General features: G+C 47.4%; 1 protein-coding gene and 1 non-coding gene across 2 annotated transcripts; one reads left to right on the forward strand and one right to left on the reverse strand.

Annotated features, from left to right (window-relative positions):
• The first annotated feature begins 6,218 nt into the window (after positions 1 to 6,218).
• Positions 6,219 to 6,292, forward strand: Trnat-agu (transfer RNA threonine (anticodon AGU)). The gene has a single exon. It is a non-coding gene; the product is annotated as a tRNA-Thr (tRNA).
• Positions 6,293 to 9,144: 2,852 nt separating this feature from the next.
• LOC125758836 (uncharacterized) lies at positions 9,145 to 12,071 on the reverse strand. The gene is made up of 3 exons (XM_049416495.1): positions 11,650 to 12,071; positions 10,348 to 10,560; positions 9,145 to 9,816 (listed from the first exon to the last, which is right to left on the reverse strand). Exons 1-3 carry the CDS (start codon positions 11,788 to 11,790, stop codon positions 9,145 to 9,147), a joined length of 1,026 nt encoding a protein of 341 aa, XP_049272452.1. The 5' UTR covers positions 11,791 to 12,071.
• Between the last annotated feature and the right edge of the window lie 13,589 nt (positions 12,072 to 25,660).

The raw sequence follows: 25,660 nt of genomic DNA on the forward strand, positions 1-25,660 counted from the left end.
ATGCTATGCGACAACATCATCCAGCCGTCCAAGAGTCCGTGGGCGTCACCCGTGGTGTTAGTGAAGAAGAAGGACGGGACACTGCGCTTCTGCGTTGATTACCGGCGCCTGAACAAAATCACGAAGAAGGACGTGTACCCCCTCCCACGAATAGATGACACCCTGGATCGACTTCACAACGCGACGCACTTTTCGTCGATGGACCTCAAGACCGGCTACTGGCAAATCGAAGTCGACGAGAGAGACCGAGAAAAGACTGCCTTTATAACACCCGACGGCCTCTTTGAGTTCAAGGTCATGCCTTTTGGTCTTTGCTCGGCACCTGCGACGTTCCAGCGTGTCATGGACACCGTACTGGCCGGATTGAAGTGGCAGACGTGCCTTGTGTATTTGGACGACGTCGTCGTGTTTTCCTCGACCTTCGACGAGCATCTCCGGCGGCTTGAAGCAGTACTTCAAGCAATCAAGGCCTCTGGACTGACCCTGAAGCCAGAAAAGTGCAGATTCGCGTATGACGAGCTCTTGTTTCTGGGTCATGTGATCAGCAAGTCTGGAGTGCGCCCAGACCCGCGGAAAACAGCTGCCATCGCCGACTTTGCGCCACCCACCGACAAGAAGGCCGTGCGCCGATTTCTCGGCTTATGTGCCTATTACCGACGCTTCGTCAAAAACTTTTCACGGATCGCCGAACCACTGACGCTTCTAACGAAGAATAACGTGGAATTCAGGTGGTACACGGCGCAAGTGCAAGCCTTTCAAGAACTTAAACGACGCCTGCAGACGCCACCCATACTTGCGCATTTCGACGATTGCGCCGATACGGAAATACACACCGACGCAAGCAGCGTAGGACTCGGTGCCGTCCTTGTGCAAAAGACTGACAGGCTTGAAAGGGTTATCAGTTATGCTAGCCGGTCACTATCCAAGGCAGAAGCAAACTATTCCACAACAGAAAAAGAATGCCTTGTCATTCTCTGGGCTACGTCAAAGTTTCGCCCCTACCTCTATGGCAGGCCCTTCAAAGTTGTCAGTGATCATCACGCCTTATGTTGGCTAACTAACTTGAAGGACCCTTCAGGTCGTCTCGCACGATGGAGTCTGAGGCTTCAAGAATTCGATATTACCGTCGTGTACAAGTCTGGACGCAAACACTCTGACGCCGACTGCCTGTCTCGTGCCCCTGTCGACGCGCCACCGCAAGACGACGACGATGACTGCTTCCTCGGAACTATAAGTGCCGACGACTTCGCCGAAAGGCAACGGGCCGACGCGAAACTGGGGGGCCTTATTGAGTACCTCGAGTGCAAGACCGCCGTGGTTCCGAAGGTATTCAAGCGAGGACTGCCGTCGTTTTTCTTACGGAACGGCGTTCTCCTGAAGAAGAACTTCTCGCCACTTCGAACCGACTACCTTCTCGTCGTGCCCTCATCATTGCGACCAGAAGTCCTTCAGGCCCTACACGACGACCCGACGGCTGGACACCTCGGTGTTTCCCGAACGCTCGCCAGAGTACAGGAAAAATACTACTGGCCACGCTTTGCTGCCGACGTCGCCCACTACGTTAGGACTTGCCGAGATTGCCAGCGACGGAAGACACCGCCGACTAGGCCAGCGGGACTTCTGCAGCCAATCGATCCACCTCACCGGCCGTTCCAGCAAATCGGGATGGACCTACTGGGGCCGTTCCCGACGTCGACTTCCGGCAACAAGTGGATCGTCGTAGCGACTGACTACCTGACCCGCTACGCCGAGACAAAGGCCTTGCCCAAAGGGAGTGCCGCCGAGGTAGCCAAGTTCTTCGTGGAGAACATCGTCTTGCGTCATGGTGCCCCAGAGGTCCTCATCACAGACAGAGGTACCGCCTTTACTGCGGACTTAACTCAGGCGATCTTGAAGTACAGCGAGACGAGCCACCGCCGCACCACCGCCTACCACCCGCAGACCAATGGCCTCACCGAGCGTCTAAATAAGACCATCGCCGACATGCTCGCCATGTACGTCGACGTTGAGCACAAGACGTGGGACGCCGTCCTTCCGTATGTGACCTTCGCTTACAACACGGCCGTCCAAGAAACGACGCAGATGACGCCGTACAAGTTGGTCTACGGAAGGAGCCCGGCGACGACGCTCGACGCCATGTTACCCAACGTCACCGACGAAGAAAATGTCGACGCCGCCGCTTACTTACAACGTGCCGAAGAAGCTCGACAGCTGGCCCGCCTGCGCATCAAGACCCAGCAGCACACCGACAGCCGCCGCTACAATCTTCGACGACGCTTCGTCGAGTACCAGCCCGGCGACCATGTCTGGGTCTGGACGCGAATACGACGACGCGGACTGAGCGAGAAGCTTCTTCGACGATACTTCGGACCGTATAGGGTACTTCGACGTCTCGGCGTACTCGACTACGAGGTTGTCCCCGACGGCATCACGAACTCCCAGAGGCGCCGAGCTCGACCCGAGGTCGTGCATGTGGTGCGCCTTAAACCGTACTATGCTCGTTAGCGCACCTGAGGACTCTAATGTTTGCTTTCTTTATTAGTTTTCTTTAGTATTGCATGTATCCATGTTCTGTTTTCAAGCATCGGGACGATGCTTTTTCAGAGGGGGGCATTGCCGCGAGTCTTATATTTCATGAGTGTAAGCTTCACCCACAAATACTGTGGGCAACGCGCTGCGCAGGCCTCGCCGTGATGTGTAGGAAGCTTCGCGATTGTTTTGGAACAATCTGTTGAGATTGCGCGCCGCACGAGAATGTTCCAGCTTTGTCGAGAGATAACGCCGCCACCAGCGATATCGCTGGAAAGTTCGATAGCGCCTGTATAAAAGCCGACGCGCTTGACTGCTTGTCAGTTGATCGACGGACGACGCCCTGTTCGCCGCTATCATTGTACAGCGTGTATTGCTGTAGTTCTAGTTCTCATTTTCCCGGCCACAAGTTCGGCCAAATAAACAGTTTCAATCTGCAAACGCCGTCTGCTGTCTTCGTTGACGTCACGACCACGTGACAATATGAGAACGCAGGCGGTCTTCGAACCGCTCATAACACGCTGCCGCATCTGGACGCGCGCAGTTCGCGGCTTCAGAAATAACGAAAATTGCTCCACAGCATACGCTCATGGAATGCACATACGTTCGCTCATCTGAAGATACCTTTGTCACGCTGGTATTCACGAATTTAGCGCGAGCGAAGAGGGCACACGTTTATAATTTTTATAGCGGCACGACACGGCGAACCGGAGAATTCGGAGCCGAGGGTGTTTGCGTCGATCGGCTCGGCCTGCATGACGCCCCACAAATTATGTATTGACCTTCCGCAAGAGCAAACACACGCCGATGGTACAAGAACAGAAGTTCGAAGTTGTGCCGACGGGTTAGCAGCCGCTTTGTACATACATTGGTACATATATAAGCCCACGAAAAAAGCCAGCTTGTAAGTGGTAACGCTGTGGTGTAATCGTTGTAGTGCTTGCTTTAAGTGCGTGTGGTCGCGAGTTCGATTCCTGTGTCGTGCGTACTTGTATGCAAATGTCATGGTTGTGCATAAATACTTTGATGTCCATTTTCTATTATGTCCTAGCGATGAATAGTAGCGGAAATTGGCCGGTAAACGTAATATAGTGCCTAAAATATACTTTTTTTTTTCATTTCGCGACCGCTCTAGGGCCTCGTATAAAAGGAGGCTTTAACAGCTCTCAAAAGAAGCAGAAAAACTCTCAATGCGCTCTGTTCAAGCCCCCAAAATGGGTTACATAAAAACACCAACTTTACCTCCAAAAGGAGGCTTTAAAAGCTCTCAAAAGAATCAGAAAAACTTCCAATGCGCTCCGTTCAAGCCCTCAAAATGAGTTCAATAAAAACACAAATTTACCTCCTTAGTTCCGTCTAATCACTGCCTCCTTTTGAACCTCCTTTCGAAGAGGGTTTTGCGTAGTACCTTTAGGATGCACGCTGCGCAACGAGCCCAAAACTCGCTAAAAGGCTCAAACCCGTTTGCAGTGTGCTGACTTTCTTGCGGGCCACAAGCCTGACCGAAACTTTGTAAACAGTGTAGTCGATGTATGTGTGTGTGGTTATCAGTGTATATATCATAATCATCACCCTGGAGCACCTGGAGTAGCATGTCAGGCGAATAGCCAGGCAAACATCTCCAGCTTTTCATTAAAACATTTCTCTCTCTCTCTATCATCGAAAGTGCGCGCAAAGTATATAAGAGTGACGACGAGAGTGAGGATAGCAACAAAACACAAGAAAGGTAAGTGAGTTCGCGCGAGGTTCTTGATGCTTTTGACATCATTCGCACTTTCCTCGGCGCTCACGACGACGAGGCAGCTATGCAAAGCTTATTAAACTGTGAGAATCGGGCCGTCAAGCGCCTTCAAAGTAACGTGAAACAGAGCAAGATAAGCGACTTCTTTAAATAAATTTGGTTGTGCGAAGTAATTAATGTGCGTATTTTTCTATTTTCGCGACAACGAAATTCTCACGATAACGAACAAAACTCGCTTCCCCGGCGATTTCGTTATTGATGGGTTCGACTGTATTAGGGAACTCCTGAACAGATGGAGTGCGCATATGCTCATTGTTCCAGATAACTGTTCACGCTGCCACCATCATGTTCCGGCCCTCTATATATACTGCAACGCTTATGCCTCCACAGCTATTTGCAGTGTGCTATACGAACCAACACCATCGATACCTCAATATCATCTAATTGAATAACACCACCGAAATCTGCCGTCTTCGACTGCACTTCTCTCCTCTCGCTGCAAATCTTGTAACTGTAACAACAGACCAACACCTGTATCTCCGTATATCAGGTGCCCAACCGGCCTAATCCTGCACCATTTCTTGCTCCAAGTGGAAAACGTTTATTATCAGCTAACCCTGATGCTGTGCAATACGTACCATTGGCTTCCCTCTACCAACATAACGTCTAGCATATTCCATTTCATCCTCATTGCACGGTCTATCAGCGACTTCTTCTGTTATTTATCTCTTTCCTCTTTAGGCGGAGTTTATTGACGCGAGTAAAGGTAAAAGCACACATCCAGGAAATACGTTTGTTTTTGGACACTTTGAAGGCAATAAGCCTGTGTCATCATAGCCACAACCACGGGAACCCGATGCTTGCGCTATCAAGCTCCATGCGTTCTGGTCGCCGAACTCGGAACATTGGTTCGTCGCCGTAGTATCATTGTTCCGTCGTCATCGGTTCACTTCCCAGTTAACCATGTATGACCATGCCGTTGGACCGCTTGCCCATAATACTGCTACGGTCGTTCGCGATGTTCTACGCTCCCCTCCAGCTGACCACCCCTATGGCCATCTTAACGAGACCATCATCAAGCGCGCTTCCGCCACAAAACAACATCGACTGCAGCGACTCCTCATATTCGAGGAGCTCGGTGATCGCAAACGTACTGACTTATTGCGTCGCATGCAAGCATCGTACAGCGCACTTCGAGAAATTTTTCTACAGCGCCTTCCAACGCAGTTTAAAAAATGACTCCTGGAATATATAATTTGTGGACTCCTAGCATTGACGTCTGCCTGCCTGTTTCTACAAGCACGCCCGTACAAATATTCATCAGCTCTAGAGCGTATAACAAGACCATACCTGAAATATTGCATCTCATTTAAAATATCTTAAGTTTTAAATGTCACTCAAGGGACTGAACCATCTAATAAATTATTTCGAAAGAAACAAAAGTTTACCACCGTCGACGCCCGTAGTGTGAAAACGCTATGCACAAACTCGCGGCTTCCACCGACATCTACACACTCGACGTCGAGACACTTCTATGGAATAGTTTCAGTAACAGAAGGGCAGCTATGAATATCAAATTATCTATCTAAAGTACGTCGCAAGTGACGATTCAACAAAAACATTTCGTACTTTAAAGTTTACATGAGACCACTATCTGTCCTTTCCGCCAACACAGGTAAATAACTAGAGGCGGAAGACACGCTCTACCGGCCAACATCCCCTCCTTTCTCTTTATCGAATAATATGTTCTCCTTTAGGATGAAGTCACCAAACCCTTCTTTCACTGCATTTTCCGCGTGCGCCTCGTATTTGATACGTGACCCTCATAATGAATGAAGCGGCTGAATAAAGAAACCATCCTTTATTGCATCCATATCAAGCACATAAAATAGGTCGTCCTCGCAACTGTGTGCTTCAAGTGTGCGTTTCGCATGTGGCCGTGACTGTGGGCGCCGTGGCTTAGTTGGTTAAAGCGCCTGTCCAGTCAACAGGAGATCGTGAGTTCGAATCTCACCGGTGCCTTCTGCCATTTTCCTTCCTTTTTGTGTTTGTACAACGCGCAGGTGCACGATATGAGAGGCTTCAATTTTGCAAATTATTAAGCACCACCGCGCTTGTTTCGAAAGGAAGGTGGCCTCTTGTAATTCAAGAAATGGATTTATTAGTATCCAAGGGGCACTACTTGGGGTCAGGTGTATGTAGCACCTAGTTAAAAGGCTGTAAGCCTATTTTTCTTGTTTATTTTACAGCGAAAGCTGTTATGAGATCATTTCACCGGCCGTTTTTGGCGCCGTAGTTGTCCGCCGCCGGTGTCCGTAACCAGTATCGCTCGAAATAAGAAAAAAAAAAAGCTATATAACAAAAAAATTCCAGGATGGAACAAGGTTCGAACCTGAGCCCTCTGCGTGGGAGCCCAGTATTCAACCTCTGAGCTATGCCGTTGCTTGAAACTGCTTTGCAAAAAGGTCCTGTACAGGCTTCATGTCGGGAAGGAACCACATTAAGATATGCAATATAGCGTGGTAGAAGAGTAAAATAAGCACCAAGCGTCGCACAACGCGAATTCTGTAACCAGGCGTCACACAATGCGAATTGCGCAACGAGTAGGTTGTTCAATGCTTCCAACCCATTACAAAGGGCTCTGCCATAATTCTTCATCGTCGTCAGGCACAGCATGAACAAAGTGCGCATAATGCCTTACATGCGTTTAGCATGTACCACGGCTCTCCATAGAATGACGAAAAAATGGCACAGTGCCTGCTGCCCTACTTCTCAAAAATTACAATGATTTATAGCGTAGTGGGTTCCTCGCAAGTGCACTTGTATTGGTTGCCAAGGAAGCCCATAAGTTATTGTAGGGTATGTGCGCAAAGCTCGGACGAACACAGGAAAAAACGATGTAGACAGAAGGAGCGCAAACTATCAACTGATTTATTCTTTCTTGAAATAGCTTATATAAGCTTCTTCAAACGTCACAAGAAAAGTGGATAAGGAGAGAAAGCAAAGAAATCATGCCCACCTCATGTCAAGCAAAACCTACGCAAGAAATTGCCTTCTGCCTTATATAGGTTAACCGAAGTATCGCTTACGCAATCATCTCCCTTCTCTTTAATGATAAAAGCTTCCAACAGTTCCCGCCCCAATCTGTTCCTACTCCTTCCTAAAATCTTTATCTTTTTAAGCAAAGGCTCGCATCCTAAGCATGTGCCGCAATGAGCGGGCAGGTGCGCTCCATCTTCATTTCGAACCGACAAGGCATGCTCCTTGGCGCGCTCATTTATGCAACGCCCCGTTTGTCCCACGTAGGACTTTCCACATTTGAGGGGTATTTCATACACCACTTTCGTGGCACATTTGACAAAGCTTTCAGCATGCTTGATTCCGCAACCATTGCGTAGGGATTCCTTTCCGCCAATCCTTGAACATAATCCGGCAAGCTTTTTGGGTGCTGAAAACACCATAGCGACGCCATGCCGATTTGCCACTTTTTTCATGTTATGGCCGACCTTGTGCATATACGGCACAACAATGCGCTTCTTTTTCGGTGGGCACTCGGTGCTGCCACCACGTCTTCCATCATTTTTGATCTTCTTAAGAAGATTGTCAGCCACTGCTGTGATTACCGCATTGTTGTGCCGTATATGCACAAGGTCGGCAATAACATGAAAAAAGTGGCAAATCGGCATGGCGTCGCTATGGTGTTTTCAGCACCCAAAAAGCTTGCCGGATTATGTTCAAGGATTGGCGGAAAGGAATCCCTACGCAATGGTTGCGGAATCAAGCATGCTGAAAGCTTTGTCAAATGTGCCACGAAAGTGGTGTATGAAATACCCCTCAAATGTGGAAAGTCCTACGTGGGACAAACGGGGCGTTGCATAAATGAGCGCGCCGTCATCAGTCGTCGCGTCAACAAAGTGCAGACAATGCCTTACAGACGTGTCGCTGGTGCCTCGCTTCTCCGCAGAATGACGAATAATGGCTTAGTAGGTGCTTCCCAACTTCACAAAAATTGTGATTTATGGCATAGTGGGTATCTTTCTAGTGTACTTGTATTGTAGTCCCAAGAGAGCTTACAACGGGCTCTAGAAACACCGCTCTTCCAGCTTTCGCTGTGACTGTGCTGCGGTTTCAGCGCAGGCCTGGCGTTTTTTTATGTTTTTCGCGCAGTTAGCAATGGATACTATAAAGAAAGATGTCACAGTTTCGCCGCAACGGCGAAGCAATGAATGCGATAGCAATAAATTGAAATGTAACGCCAAGAACGGAAAGCAGCTCGAAATTGCCAGCGGGTCACTCGAGCACAAAGGACGCACGAAAAAAAAACGCACACAGGATGAGCGCGAACTAATGCGTCACAGCTCGACTTTTGAAGCGCACTGCTCAAACATAAAGCAGGACGCACGAAACGAACGAACAGGTACACACAAGACGAGCGCGAACTAATTGTCACAGTTGTTACCTATTTCTGTTTGAACAGCGCGCTCCTTTCACAAACGCGGCCGCTGCAGCGAGCGAGGCGACGCACCCCACCGGCCACCCCTTCTTTCCTCGAGATAAGCGCACGAAAGCGACCACGCCCTGTAGAGCGAAGAGCAACGGCGTTCGCAAGAGCGGGGCGACGATCTTTAAAGCGCGCCACATGTATCGCGCGTCTTGTAGAAAGCGTCTGCACACGGTGGTGGACACAAGAACACTGGTTTATTAATAACAAAAGGAACGCTTGCGTACCGCGTTGCCAGGCGTTGCTCTATTGGTTGTACACAGTGTTGCCTTGTTGATCGCCCGTTACATCCTCCTTTCTTTGAAGGCGAAGCACACAAAAAACTCTGAAAACACCGAAAACATTTAACGTCGGTCGGCAACTGTCCTCTCTTCTAGGCTGTTTCACTCTGCTGGAATCCGTGAGTGTAGGTCAGGCGAGATGGTAGTCTTTGTTGTCTAGTGGATCGTCGGCAGAAGTCGTCAGTGTTCGGTAAGCCTGAGGTGCCGGCTGGCGGTCGGTCCTGCGTACCCTGCGGAGGTTCTGGCCCCTGCGGTATGGCTCCACTTGTAGATGAATCGGAGGTGTCGTCGCTGTCGTCGGCGTTGTAATGGGAGAATCGACAGAACGCTTCTGGCGTTTTGCGGAGGTGTTGTCTATTTCGACGGAAAACCTGGCCATCTTCTGTCAGAACGGTGTACGACCTTGGCGCCACGAGATCTTGGACTTGTGCTTTTATTTCCCATCTACCATCATTGAGAACGCGGACGACGTCTCCCTTCTGTAATAGAGCAAGTGACCTTCTTGGGGTCTTTGCTTGCACATGTTTTCGCACGGGCCTTGGGGGTGACACTGAGAAATCTGGAAGCAGCGTTCTGAGACTTCGTCCCATCAGCAGCTCTGATGGCGACCGGCCACCCTCAAGAGGACACACCCTGTAGTTCAGAAGGCCCAAATAGAAATCCTCTTTACTCCTCTCCGTCTTGTCCAGAATGCGCTTGATCACTTGGACGCCCTTTTCGGCGAGTCCGTTGGATCTGGGAAAATGCGGACTTGAAATTGTATGCTTGAAGTCATATCGAGCCGCAAAATCTTTGAACTCTTTTGACGCGAACTGAGGGCCGCCATCACTACAAACTTCTAATGGTAACCCGTGCCTTGCAAAGATCTGACGTAGTTTCTGAATGACGGCTGTTGCTGAGGTCTCCTTTAGCTGTTCGACTTCAGGAAAATTAGAGTAGGCGTCATAGACAACCAAGAAATTCTTTCCAGCATGCTGGAAAAGATCTGCACCAACTCTAGCCCACGGCAAGTCAGGGACGGCACGCTGAAGAAGGGGCTCGTCAGGTTGCCGATAAGCAAACTTCTTACAGACGTCACACCTGTCAATAAAATGGGCAATATCTGCTGCCATTCCTGGCCAATACATCAACTTGCGGGCCCTCGATTTGCATTTCCCTAACCCGAGATGCCCTTGGTGCACTCGTCTCAGCATCTCCGTTCGCATGCTTGCAGGTACCACTACTTTGGTTCCCTTTAGCAGTATTCCGTTGACCACAGTAAGCTCTGCTGTGGAGGACTTTAGTTCACCCTCTACTGGGATTGACGACTGCAATCTCAAAATGACATCTTGCAGCGTTTCATCACTGGCCGTTGCTGCCTGCAGACGGGAGAGGGTGGCTGGACCCACACTTGAAGTAAGGACGCCAACAGCATGAACTTCAACATCTGTTGTGCCCTTGCCTGGGTGTTCCTGTGCGGGGATTCTTGACAAGGTGTCAGCAACAACTAATTTGCTGCCTGGAACATACTGCAAATCAAATTCATATTTCAGCAGCCGAAGAAATAGGCGCTGCAGACGCGGTGGCATGTCACCTATTTCTTTCTTTGAAATCGCCAACAATGGACTGTGGTCAGTTTCGATAGCAATATGTCTTCCAGTGGCATAATCGTTAAACTTTTCACAGCCGAATGTTATGCCTAATGCCTCTTTTTCTATTTGAGCATACCTTCGCTCGGTTTCTGTGAGTGCTCGCGACGCGTATCCGACGGGACGCCAATCGCGTCCGTGTTGTTGGAAAAGGACCGCTCCGAGTGCAAACGCAGACGCGTCCGTCGACAGTTTCGTGGGAAGCTCGGAATTAAAAACAGCCAAGACTGGCGCTTTCGTCAGCATCATCTTGAGTTGTTCCCACTCACGCTCGTGAACCTGCGTCCACTCGAAGATTGTATCGTTTCTTATTAGGCTGCGCAAGGCCTCAGTGTGGCTGACAACAGTGGCAAGTACTTTCCAAAATAGTTAACTGCTCCAAGGAAGCGCTGGACATCTTTCTTGGTCTTTGGTGCAGGTTGGTTTAAGATGCACTTTATCAGGTCGGGATTAGGCTCAATACCTTTGGAGCTAATTTTATCACCCAAGAAGGTGATTTCAGTTTGCCCAAAAATGCACTTTTCCGCATTCAAGGTAAGGCCCTCAGCCTGTGCCCTCGCTAGCGCTTTGTGCAGGCGTTCATCGTGTTCCTTTTTGCTAGAGCCCCATACAAGCACGTCGTCGATGTACACACGCGTTCCTGGGAGGTCCATCGAATATCTGGCTCATGGTACGCTGGAAAACTTCGGGTGCAGATGCAATACCGAACGGTAATCGGAGATACCGATAACGACCGAACGGAGAACTGAATGTGCAGATTTCTGAAGTCTTTCTATCTAGAGGAATTTGATGAAAACCGCTGTTTGCATCAAGTCTGCTGAAAAACTTTGCTTGCGCTAGCTCACCCTCGATTTCTTCCCGGCATGGCAACTGAAAGTGTTCTCTTTTCACTGCCCTGTTAATTGCCCGTGGGTCCATGCAAACTCTTAAGTCTCCATTTTTCTTCCTCACGATAACCAAGGGACTTACCCAGTCCGACGGCTCTTCCACTTTCTCAATGATGTTCGCGGCACACATCCGGTCGAGCTCTTTCTTGAGTGGCTTTCTGAGTGCGTAAGGCACGCGCCGGGTTGGCTGTACTACGGGGACAGCGTCCTCTCGAAGCACCATTTTGTACTCGCGCCGCGTCCTTCCAATGCCGGTGAATAGTCTTGGATATGTCTGCTTTAGGCTTGCGTATCCGTCGCTGTTGTCCACCGCGTTGACTCTGTTGACCAGACCAAGTTGCTCACTAGCCTCGAGGCCCAAAATTGCTTGCTTCTTCTTTACTATGAAGAACTCCAGCAGAACGTGTCGCTTGTCTAACTGCACGGCGAGGCGAACCTTTCCACAGTGTGGTATTTCACCACCCCCATAATGACGCAAGATGCTCCTCGTGGGGTACGGCTGCTGTTTAGTACCGAGCCTGTTGAACAGCGAACGCGGCATCAAGTTGGCCTGCGCTCCGGTGTCGACCTTCAGCTGCACCTGCTTTCCTTCAATGTTCGTTGTTACAACCCAATCGCGACTTTCGTGACCACGCTTGCTTTCCGTTGTCCTGATCTCCAGAACGTCGAAGTCACCGTCGCTCTCCACTCCGTCGACCACGTCATCAACTGCTGCTCGGTTGCTCGTACAGCAGGCGGCGAAGTGATTAGGCTTCATGCAGTTGTTGCATATTTTGCCGTAGGACCGGACACTTTCTTGGCGCGTGTGACAAGTTGCAGTACCGGCATTTTTTTCGTCCCTTCTTAAGTGGCGTTCTTGAAACAGGTTCAATCTTGTTTTCTTCAGCCCACGCTTTATTTTGCGATTCAGCAAGTTCCTCAGCCTTGCAGTATTCCACTGCTGTGACGAGGGTCAGGTCCTTCTTGCGAAGAAGTTTTTCACGCAGGGAAGCGCTAGAAATGCCATACACGATTTGGTCCCTCAGCATGGAGTCTCGTAAATCACCAAAGTTGCACGTTCTTGCTTTCAGCTGCAAATCCCGAAAGAACTGTTCGAATGGCTCTCCGTGTGCCTGACGACGCGAGCGAAACACATAGCGTTCGTAAGTCTCATTACACTTGGGCAAGCAGTAGGCTTCAAACGCTTTAACCAAAGCATCGTAGTCTTTAGCTTCCTCCGGCGTCAGGTTCAGGGTATTGAACACATCAATTGCTTCTTGACCGGCGACGTGCAAAAAAATTGCAGCTTTCTGCTCCTTACTGCGTGGTTTGATGGGCTCCGTAGCTATCAGGTACAGCTCGATGCGTTGCTTGAATGTCTGCCAGGACGCCGCTGCGTTGTCGCCCAATTGCAGTGGCTCGGGCGGGCGTAGTTCAGTCATCGTGGCGTCCCACTTCTGACACCATGTATCGCGCGTCTTGTAGAAAGCGTCTGCACACGGTGGTGGACACAAGAACACTGGTTTATTAATAACAAAAGGAACGCTTGCGTACCGCGTTGCCAGGCGTTGCTCTATTGGTTGTACACAGTGTTGCCTTGTTGATCGCCCGTTACACCACACACGCGCTCGTCGCGCCATCTATGTGGCCATTAAGAGAGCATGCTGAATTACATGGTGTATATAAATAGCTCGCCGTTAGCAGGCTGAAAGACGGTGCTGCCGTGGCCTAACGTGTAACGCGGCGGGCTGCAAAGCGTGACGTCGCCCGTTCGATTCCGCGCGTCGGAAAGAATTTCTGAATTATTTTTCTTTATGGCTTTTCTATATATATACATACTTATACATATACGGTGAATGACGGCGACGGGGACTGACATTTTCCAGCCGAGACTGTCCATATAATTGCTATCGCAATAAAAGTATTTACGTGTATTGATGGTACACTCTTAAGAAACGTAGTATTTACTAACTTTGAAGCAGTAAATGCTTGTCACAACATTGACTACCTAATCAGTAGGTGCAGGTAGTAACTGAAAAGTCTGCAAATTTATTACAACGACACTTACTACTGGCTGTGTCTACCCGCAGGGCAGTAGTCCTAATACAAAGTTAGCAACTTTACCACCATGATAGTCGCTACCTATTTTGTACGGCTACTAACACTAGTGAACTCAAATACCCAATAATAGGTACACGTATTTGGTTTGTGTGGGCTATTATCATATTAACATCAAGTGCAATTTATTACAAAAACATGACCTCTAAAAAATGAAACGGTAAGGTTGTTTGGTTTATGGTGTTGCACGTCCCAAAGTGACTCAGGACATGAGAGATGGTGAGATGATGAACAAGAGCATTGTCTTGTTATGCTCAATATTAATTGCGTATCGCTTCATGTTATTCTACTGGTAAATAGGCATATGAATGACATCTCGAGATATCATTGTGTACATAAAACATGAGCGAACCATAAACAAGAACACGCGCACATACATAGCCTACACGCATACAGAAAACTCACAAGGTCATGCATTCACTCCAGACGATTCGAAGGTGAAAGCCGTCTTTTTCTTCTCAGTAGACGTATTGATCCTACCCCGCCACCCTCTGAAAGCTTTCTGTACGTAACGTGGTTTTGCACTGCCTCCGTGATCGACCCACCTCTTACCAGGCTACGATGTCATACACGACGTCATAACGTGATGTCAGAGTGACGTCGTAATGACGTCTCAAATTTTGGCTATCTGCGACTTCATGATGACTTCATGTGGAGATGTCATGACGAGATTATGTTCTTTGCATCATTCGTGTTGTCCCCGACGCCGCGGGGCGCCGACGCCGACGGCCAATTTTCGCGTTTGATCAGGCATCCAAGGCTTTCGCCTTAATACCACGGCTTCAACGCGACATAAACTCCCACATTAACTTTCACGTTATACATAGCCATAGGTCGGCAAAAAATGTAGAGCTCACTCGGACTCATACTCACTAAAGTTTTCTTGAACAGGACTCACTCGGACTCAGACTCACTAAAGTTTTCCTCAACAGGTCTCACTCGGACTTCAACTCACCAGAATATTACTCACATGGACGCACTCAGGCTCAGACTCACGGCTTGATCGGAGCCACAGTGTGCCTGAGTAAGTCGACTCATGACTCATGAGTGAGTTTAGCGACCTATGTAGGTGAGTATCTGTGCTCAAGACAGATGCCTGTGGCTCTCAACGGTTGTTCCTCTAAATATATTTCTGTGACCTCTGGTGTGCCACAGGCATCAGTTATGGGTCCGCTTTTATTTTTGTTATTCATTATTGACTTCACTTTGGGTATCACATTATCATTTAGAATGTTTGCACATGACTGTATGGTATATAGGGTCATCCATACCAATTCTCACAAACAAGCACTGCAAAACGATTTGGATTTGATTGCCATATGGTGTGAAAAATTGAAACTGTCGTTCAATAGGAAAAAACGGGTCCGCCTCAACGTACAAGGAAGCTCTCACACTGCAGCAATCATTACAATTTTTGCTTTAAGGAAGAAAATAATTTTCGAAATTCCCCTTTGGCGAAAATTGCTTACTTCTACGAGGAAGCTGCTGTAGGACCAAATACGAAGGTAGCCGCAAGTGGGACACTTCAAAAATTATTTATTGCAATAGAGGCAGAAATTATGCTTAAAGAAAACAACAAAAACAAGTGGGGAGCAATTGCAAAATTAGGAATAACTTAAGGAGAAATAAGGAAATGCACCATTTTTCTGTGTGATCCATCGATGATGCACTGCAATGAATATCTTTGCAAACAGATACCATTGCGCCTCCATATTGAGATAGCATGCTTATAAGGTTGAACTATGACAAGGTAAACCACATCAAAACTAGTGTGTCCAGTGTCGGGGGTTTTCGTTGTCTGGAGGAATGCTGTCATGCAGAACAGCGGGGAAGGTTCGCTAACAACCCAACCAGCTATCCATCATTCATGACAACATTAAACTTCATACGTAGTGCTTTCAAGTAACACTATTGTACAATGCATAAATTTCCTGTATATTGTTTGCTGTACAACAAACTGTCTGGTTGGGCGAAGCAATTCTTTTTTACAGCGAAAGCTGTTATGAGGTCATTTCACCGGCCGTTTTTGGCGCCCTAGTTGTCCGCCGCCGCCGCCGCCGCCGGTGTCCGTAACCAGTATCGCTCGAAATAAGAAAAAAAGCTATATAACAAAAAAAAATCCAGGATGGAACGAGGTTCGAACCTGGGCCCTCTGCGTGGGAGCCCACTATTAAACCTCTGAGCCATGCCGTTGCTTGAAACTGCTTTGCAAAAAGGTCCTGTACAGGCTACATGTCGGGAAGGAGCCACATTAGCATATGCAATATAGCGCGGTAGAAGAGTAAAATAAGCACCAAGCGTCGCACAACGCGAATTCTGTAACCAGGCGTCACACAATGCGAATTGCGCAACGAGTAGGTTGTTCAATGCTTCCAACCCATTACAAAGGGCTCTGCCATAATTCTTCATCGTCGTCAGGCACAGCATCAACAAAGTGCGCATAATGCCTTACATGCGTTTAGCAGGTACCACGGCTCTCCATAGAATGACGAAAAATGGCACAGTGCCTGCTGCCCTACTTCTCAAAAATTACAATGATTTATAGCGTAGTGGGTTCCTCGCAAGTGCACTTGTATTGGTTGCCAAGGAAGCCCATAAGCGCATGATCCATTTCCTCGGGTCTCAGTAAAAATTACAATGATTTAGAGCGTAGTGGGTTCCTCGCAAGTGCACTTGTATTGGTTGTCAAGGAAGCCCATAAGCGCATGATCCATTTCCTCGGGGTCTCAGTAAAATTACAATAATTTATAGCGTAGTGGGTTCCTCGCAACGGCACTTGTATTGGTTGCCAAGGAAGCCCATAAGCGCATGATCCATTTCCTCGGGGTCTCACTAAAGTTCTTCGCCCCCCCCCCCCGTCCCTCTTCCACGTCAACGTATGTTAAACAGCATGACGGGAAAGGGAAATAGCGACCGGGCGTCACTCAATGCAAATTACATAACTGGTGGGCCGTTTAAAGCTTCCAACCCATTACAAGGGCTGAGCCATAATTCTTCATCGTCATCAGTCGTCGCGTCAACAAAGTGCACACAATGCCTTACAGACGTGTAGCTGGTGCCTCGCTTCTCCGCAGAATGACGAATAATGGCTTAGTAGGTGCTTCCCAACTTCACAAAAATTGTGATTTATGGCGTAGTGGGTACCTTTCTAGTGTACTTGTATTGTAGTCCCAAGAGAGCTTACAACGGACTCTAGAAACACCGCTCTTCCAGCTTTCGCAGGCCTGGCGTTTTTTTTTTTTTACAAGTCAGTCATTGTACAATTCGTGATCGAAAATACTCGAAAAATACTCTTTTATATTCGCACTTGATTTTCATTATTCCAATTCACTTCGAATTTTAGAATTTGATGTTTGCACACCGCCAGTGGAAAGGCAATGACCACTCGTCACACTCTCTACCCGACTGTCAGGGCACTCCGGAGAAAACGATGTCTTCAAATCTTTTCAGCGTAAAGCCGTCCTTTCGCCGAATGCGGACCTTCGCTTTTATTGTGCGTCTGCGGATGTGCGCGAAGGAAAACGTCAATATAGCGGACGCCACAAACAAGGCACAGGACAGGGAAGCGCCGTTTCGCCCTGGAAAACTCCAGGCCTATACATGCAACACGCAACACTGTCACAGCGTGGGGTGGGGCAGCGGCTTTCATGTAACCTGCGACTGCCAGTACAGTTGCGAGGTACCCAATACGCCTTGATCACAATACTTTTTCGTAGTGGGGAAGGACCCACTACACCATAATTTGTCATTCAGCGAAGTAGCGAGGTACCCACTACGTGTCTGCAAAGCACTAGATGCAGTTACGCACCTTCAACAACCAGCGCAGAACGGATAAGGGACACGAAAGGGAGCAGAGACAAGCACTTACGCAGCCTCACACATTGTTGATGCTGTGGCTGATGACGATGAAGAATTATGGCTGGGCGCTTTGTAATGGGTGGGAAGCTTTGAACCACCAACTCGTTACGCAATTCACATTGGTACGATATTAGTCTTTTGCCACGCAACATTACATCTGTTAACATGATTGCTCTACTAACACGACGCCTGTACATGGTGTTTTTGCCGAGAGGTCTCAACCACGGGCGTTTATCTGTGGTAGAGTATTGAAGCGCCTCGCAGATGGCCTGGGTTCGATTCCCGCTCGACACTTGGTTGTTTTCTCACTGTGCGTGATAGCGTCAGTGGTAACGGTGGAACACTACGTCAGCAAAATGGGCTGTTGTTGTGAGTTCATAGCAGCTTGCACCAGGGGCGTAGCCAGGGGGGGGGGGGTGTTGGGGGGGTTCAAACCCCTCCGAAATTTTTTAATTTTGCTTGCGCATATATACACGCACACATACAAACACACGCACGAACATACATAAAGTATGGTTGAACCCCCCCCCCCCCCGAAAAAAATTTCTGGCTACGCCCCTGGCTTGCACTGTAAAACCAAGTCAGGGTGTACGCGGAGCCGGTTCCAATACGGTACAACAGCCTTGCTTCTTCGCGAGTATGTCCATGGATCATGATGGCATGATGTGGACTAATGTAGATTGGTCTGAAGTGATTGGCAAATGCATCCTTAGAGTTCTGATAAATATTTCAATGTCTTGCTGTTTGGATTTGCACATGACAGCGCTTCGCCTTCAAGAGCTTCGACTGGGACGTTCTTATTCTGCGAAGCATCATTCAGGCAAACGTAAGGGTCAGTCTCGCGACATTTATTGGGCGAACTTGTGCCCAGAAAGAAATGAAGGGACACACTCAGTGCAACAATAGCCTCGAGCAAAAGCGTCAGTCGTCGGCAATCCGTTCGTCTTTGAAGTTCATCAGCAAAAAAAAAATAAATATCACAGTTTCGCCGCAAGGCCGAAGCAATGAATGCGATAGCAAGAAACTAATGCTATATGAACTTATGAAGTGACGCTCGCCAATGGATACTCTCAGTTTGAACAGCGCTCCTGTTGCAAAGGCGGCCGAAGCAGCGAAGGAAACTAGCGTGCTTCAAGTGTCGAGCTGTGACACTTGATAGTTCGCCCTCATCTTCTGTTTGTTCGTTTAGCGGCGTCCCTTGAGCTCGAGTGGCTTTCGTACGCTCCGTAACATGAGCGCGGACATCACGGAGAAAGCGTGAAACATCCCTCTTCCCCTCAGCACAAGAAAACCGCGCGAGCAGACAGCGGAAGGGCAAGGTTCTCCCTGAAGAAGCGAGCGAGCTCGCCGACGACTTTTAAATGCGCCTGTCGCGCTCCTAACGCCATCTCGCTGGTAATGAAGAAACGCTTATAAGCGCAGCCGTTTCTGAGTCCGTCCAGCGGTAAAGGGTGTGTATATAACGCTCGCCGTTACCTACGTGGAGGATCTGCGTTTCGTGGCGTAGTGGCTAGCGCCACTCGCTGTGGAGCAAGAGGTCCCTGGTTCGATTCCGCGATTCGGAAGCATTTTTCTGAATTATTTTTCTTTGGGGCTTTTATATATATATACATACTTATACATATACGGTGCATGACGGCGGCGACGGCGACGGCAAAATCCAGCCGAGACTGTCCATATAATTGCTATCGCAATAAAAAATAAAAAGCCGCGTGACATGCCCGCTTGCGCGCCTATGCGCTCCGTGATTCTACTGCTCCCCAAAGTTCCGTGTACAAATCCTATGCTTCCCTCCAGCCAGTTCATGACAGCGATAAGCAGATGCAGCGGTTGCCGCGTGTGTTGCACTAGCAAAACGTGTTCGTCGCACAGCCACCACTACCCTCGCTGCCTTGTCGAGGTAACACAACCGGGCAAATGCAATGGTCGCTTGCATGCGGAACGTTAGGGAGCACTACAGTAATCGCGCGCACTGGCGCGCAAGCGGGCATGTCACGTGGTATTTTTTTCTGTGTTTCGCGGGCATATGTAGTAAGCAGAAAATCACTGATACTTAATAGATAGAAAAATAGAAACTTCATAATCGGACGTTTTACAAAACGACCTACAACTTTCTCATTAGAGTTTTTTGCCAAGTGGCCAAGTGCATTTTGCCAAGTGCATTTAATGAGAACACAAAATAATTGATTTACTCCAGGTAATGGTCAGCAACATGCGTCACGTCGTCATTGAATTCGTTGGCATATGTTTAAACTCTGACTAAAGTTAGCTGGGGCACCCTGTATACCGGTAAAAAAACAATAATACAAATGCTCCAATGAACCAACGCTGCAGGATATTGTGCAGCAAAAGCTCGTTAATTCGGATTTCACGGGAGCGGTAAAAATGTCCGAATTAACCAAATGTCGAATCATCAAGAGCAGAAAGAAAACAATGAGAAATTGTAATTTACATCAATACACTCTTATTTCCCGCATGAATACGCAAATTCTGTTCTTGTTTTCAATAAATGCAGTGCCGAAATTGCAATTTCCGCCATGGCGCGACTTCTTTCACAATTGGAACGCGACGCATTGTCGCATTGTGCCTAAATTATCGCGAAACGTGCTCTGCACCCCTTCTTCATTATGTAACACCACCGCCAACATCACCACGCTGACGCGACGATAATTTTTCTCGGGTAAAATGACCATAAACTGATCGTTCGCCCACCGCGATGTAGCAAGAGACCTTCATTCGAGCATGCGGACCGCGGCTGAAAGCTCTCTATCTCTACTTGTTTCCGCCATGTGTGAGATTTGTGAGATTGTGCGCGCATAGGACCAAGTCAAAACGAAGATACTGAGTGCCGTATCGCTGTGCACGAAAGTGCGGTCGCCAACGACGCGATCATAGGCAGCGTCCACGCAGTTCTGAAGGCACGTGCGCGTGCTATGCATATCGAGTCGAAACGAAACTACTGAGCTGCGCAGCCGCATCGGAAGGAACCTGGCTCGCTAATGCATAATGACAGTTCCGAAGGCAAGCGTTGTTCCGAAGGCAAGCGGCGTTATGTAAAACGCCTAAATGTTGGACTAATTTAGTTTTCATTTTGTGCTCCTTACCTTAAAGGCATCCACATCCTGGTAGCTTAGAAGACGGGGTCTTTTCGGAGGGACTACTTTACTGACGACTTTGCAGATCAAGATAGCTGCCAGGATGAAGTTCACGTAAGCTGCCTTAACAACGTTGTACTAGAATCAACAGAAAGGGAAGAAATGCAGACTTTGCTAGATTGTGGATCTTCTGTCCCTTGAGAGAGAAGTTGTACTTCATTTCACTTGTTTTTCTGCTACTTTTGTCTGTGATACCTGCCATGCCAATGCCACCATAATGGGGTACATGGAATTTATACTGTGACAACCTTAACCGCCCTGTGTGACAGATGACATTTGAGGAAGTGTGTGGACGCGTGACGAACATTGTACGAAGGTAATTTCAAAGCGTGTACGCTCGGCTACGTTGACTCTGTGTGCGACTTTCATCTCGAAAGTGGAGCTTATTTAATTACGTGCGTGATACCCAGTCTCACACATACAGTGCACGTGGCAGACACTGGAGGAGTAATTCCTGGGCCTGGAGTCTTCGGCTGGCGTTGCTGGCAACTGCAACGAAAATATCACATATACATTACATCGAGTTTAACGCATCTTATTCATCCTGTTTTTATTTTGTTGCACTCTGATCGCTTCAACGTCCTAATTTGTCAGAAAAGAAGCCAAGCGATGCTCGTGCTTAATAGCATCTATGAGTTACACACAGCGTAGTAAAAATTTCTTAATGAGATTTCTTTAAAATCGATAATAACAATTTTCCATCAGCTATCGCGCGTTCTAGTACGTGTGCTTATGTTGTGAAATCAGGCGCTGGAATTCCAGAGAAATATAAACATCTGTAAAGATGACGAATTAAATAAATGTTGAGAGGGCAATTTCCGGGCTATACATTTCCAGTATAAAATAATTAACAGATCTATGAAAACATCTTTTGCTTCAAGAAAATTATGAACATAATTTTTTCGATGAGTGAATTATCTCATATGGGTTAGGCAAGAACACATTTTACCAGAAAGTATCCGAAATCTTGCATGAAAACATAGCGGCGGTTAACTATCTGTACAGTTCAAAAGATTGAAGCACGAATGTGCTTCATAAAAGCAGCCTATAAATGATGTTGTAACTGAGGTGTTGTCATGTCAGGTTTTAAAGTCATACGCATGCTGTAAAAAATGCATACTGGATCACGCTTAGGCCTGGCTTTAAACATATTTGCGTGGCTGTAAATTAGGACGACAATAAGATGCTATACTGACAGCCCGCACACAAGCTGTTTAAAAACGACATTGCGGAAGCTGTAACGGGCTTGCACTTTACAATAAACACCATTACGGAGCTTTAAGTCACGACGGAACTATGTTGCTCGATACTATAATCAAAGTCAGCGCAATGCTGTATGGGAAACAATTTCGCACGCTCTAACAGAATTTATTCGGCGTTATCGTTCATGAGACTGTAAACTATTAGGTAACTAAGGTGCCCTAATATAATGCCTACGTTATGCACACATACTGTACAGGTATGTACATTGCTGCAGACCTTTGTACCTGACGGTGAACTTTCCTACGGGGCTGTATTTCATGGCGGAAGTCATATGGCCAGTCACAAAATTAGATTTCAATTTCCACACAGACTATAAAGAACATATTTTTTAGATCACGCATGAACCTCACGGTAAAGGACTTTAAATTGTTGTAAATCAGGATGATATTAAGGCGGTGTCGTTGAGCCAGGGCGTTCACGTTGGCTAGCATTTGGTGAGTAACCATGAAGTCGAGCTAAAACAAGGTTCTTACACCCGCCTCGCATGGTCCTGCGCATTTAACCTTTAATGTCCTATAGAGGACGCACCATTTTCGTACGAAACTTAAAAAAACACCTCTATGGCCCGCGCTTCACGTAGACGGCACCCCCGGGAAAATCGGTGGTCGCCTTTTCATGTACCCTTGTTTGGCCCTTTTCCCATTCTCCTTTCCCTGCTGTCCTGTCCTATTCTGCTTTTTCATTTTCGTAGGCGCCTCATGTAAAGGCGCCCTATGTATGCAACTTTACATAGGTCCAGCTGTTACTGAGAGAGGCTGCTGGAAGCAGAAGTTCTGGAGAGGATGGCCGGTGCGCGATTGCGTTGGTCAGCCATCTTGATTATTTAGGCTGCAGTTCGTTTAATCTGTAAATACAAGCTTTTGCTCATCATTGCGACATATCTTCCCCACCTGTAACTGCTAGCGGATTTTGCCTCTAGTGGGCAAAGGGAGATACGTAGAGGGAGAGAGAGAGAGAATTAAACTTTATTGTCCGACCAGGCGCGCGTTCTCTTCGCCCAGAGGTGGGTGACTTCCTTATTCCAGGTAGCCATGGCTTGCAGCTGATGCCCGAGCCCTGACCACCAGCCAGAGCAGGTCCTCAAGGTCTAGTGACGCCAGCAACGCTTCCCACTGATCTTCCGAATTTTCTTACGAAAACACAAAGGTAATGAGTCTTGCAAATGAGAAGTTACGTCGGCCCACTGACACAATTAGCTCCGTCACGTACATTATAACGCAACCATAACTAGTCTTTTTCAATACGGAGGTCACACTAATAACACCTTTTTTGCGCTGTGTTTTCGCTGCCATCGCTCTCGATGCGCCAGTTTTTATTTGCTGATTCGCCACGAATAAGTCCACCAAGTGAAAATACCCTTCTTGCATGCCTTCAGTGCGGTAAGATCACTTGTGTACAGGTTTCACGCGAAAGAGACATTGTTTTTATATACCTAGAAATATGATGAACGTAGTGATTGAAGAATAGGCATATAGCAAACCCCATCCACATTTAATTTTTATATGCAAATATTGCGAGATTTATTTATTCGCGTTCGTATTTTCTGCTTCCATAGATCTCTGAAAGCATTTTACAACATGACAACGTGTTGCATGAGGGCGGTGGTGCAGGGACTTTAAATTACATTCTGAGACCCTGCGCCACCGACGCCCATGGACGAGGCTTTACAAGCGCGCCTTATATCTCTCACACCTCCCTCATGATGATGATAATTTTCTGTCTGTGAAACATGGCAGGCCATGTTACAGCTCTGCTGTAACTCTGCTGTAAAATTTCTATAGCGCGTATGTACAACCAAAATTGGTAAACTCCCACTACGTTTCAGCTACTCTTGTTAACCATCTGTACAGAATGCTTGGGTGATGATTGAGCGTGTACCCATTCATGATGATGATAATTTTCTATTAACAACACACGGCAAGCTTCGACCATAACAGCTCTGCTCTAATGTTCTAAATGTTGTTTTCATCGTCATCGCCATATTCAGCCTATTTTATATTCACCGCAGGACGGAGACCTCTTACAATGATGTTCAATTTCTCTATCCTGCACTAGCTGCTGCCCTTTAAGGCCTACAACCGTCTTGGTTTCATCAGTACGTCTAACCCTGTGCTGTCCTCGGCTACGTCTACCACAGCTCTGTATCATTCCGTCGCTCTCACTGACCAGCGGTCATCTCCAGACATCACTCAAGATTTGCTCCGTAATGTATAGTCCAACAAATATGGTGTATGAGCAAACCATCTCGTATGACCCATTAAGATCGTAATAAAACGTGCCTTCAGCGTTTGTAAATATCGCATTTTAGCCTGCAACCACAACGTTTTGGCCACTGCTCTCTGACTAGTACAGCTACATAAAGAAGCCGTGTCTGGACGTTCTTTGTGGACGATATCAGACGAATACCGAATGAATAACACTTTTAAAGAGTCCGCGGAGTATTTTGTTTCTGCAGCGACCGTATGCAGGCAAATGAATTTATGTAGAAATCAACAGCACAAGAATTGTGCTTCCGATTTCACCAATCAGGAAAAGACTAGAGTTTTAAAACAACCACGGGGTAAATGTTACAAAGCTCGGTAAACGCCCTTACACTACGGAGAGCTGGTACACGCAAGTTTAGAGTGGCTGATAAGTAACCGTAGACCCGTAGACTAAACTTTCCCACAAGTCATCGATGAGGTGCTACACAATTTGGCTAAATATAAACAAGATGTCTTGTTTAGTTCGCAGAAGACAGCAGGAACTCCTCTCTTCAAATATACAAAAAAATAGATAAAGAATCGGCGTCCAATATTTACTTGCAATGTTAATAAATACGTCAAAAAAGCTTTTTCAGCTTGATCGCTTAATTACTAGCCTATACCCTTCCACCAGTGATATCCCTGTCGCCCTTCTAGGTCATACATGAATCCGCAAGGCGATTCCGCTGATCGCGCTGGCATAGTACCAAATGCAGGCAGTGACACGCAGTTTTAAACGGGACACTTGTCATTGCATTTTTCTGCTTCGCGATTGATTTGAAGGTTGATCCTGAATATTTACGTCGTCACAACTCGTTCTTAGATGCCATCGTTAAGCTGTTTGCCGTTTATTAGGCAACTTCTGAATAGACGAACGGCACACATTCTTGTTTCTAGAGATAACTGTTCACTCTGTCAACATCATGCTTACAGTGTACCTTTGCCACAAGGCGGCTACTTCTCCAGTTATCTAGATTAGCAATGTGCTATACACCATCTATATCTCCATCTATATCTCAATATCATCTAGCTGAGTAATCTGCCGTAATCCGGCTGCACTTTTCTCCTCTAGGCGCCCATTTTGTAACTGTAATAGGCCAACGGTTGTGTCTCTATACACCACATGACAAAGCCTGCTTGTTTTTTTTTTGCACCAAATGCAAAACTCTGATAACTGCTACCCTTGTTTGCTGTATTATATAAACTGGTGTCTTTCTCCAGCTAACGTAAGGCCTAACGTATTTGATTTCGTACTGTTCTCTTCCGGTGACGCAAGCAGACGCATACTATCTTATATGGACATGCCAAGGGTTATGGTCGGAACGCTCCCGTCATCTCCTGCAAGCTTGCCTTCGCTTCAGTGACACAAATAGTTATGGCCGATTGATACATGACAACACATTCCACAAGACACTCCTTCACTTCATACACAACACCGACCTAATGGCACACATTTATTACAAATATACACAAAAAA

This window comes from Rhipicephalus sanguineus, chromosome 6 (genome assembly GCF_013339695.2).
Source record: "Rhipicephalus sanguineus isolate Rsan-2018 chromosome 6, BIME_Rsan_1.4, whole genome shotgun sequence".
Taxonomy (NCBI): domain Eukaryota; kingdom Metazoa; phylum Arthropoda; class Arachnida; order Ixodida; family Ixodidae; genus Rhipicephalus; species Rhipicephalus sanguineus.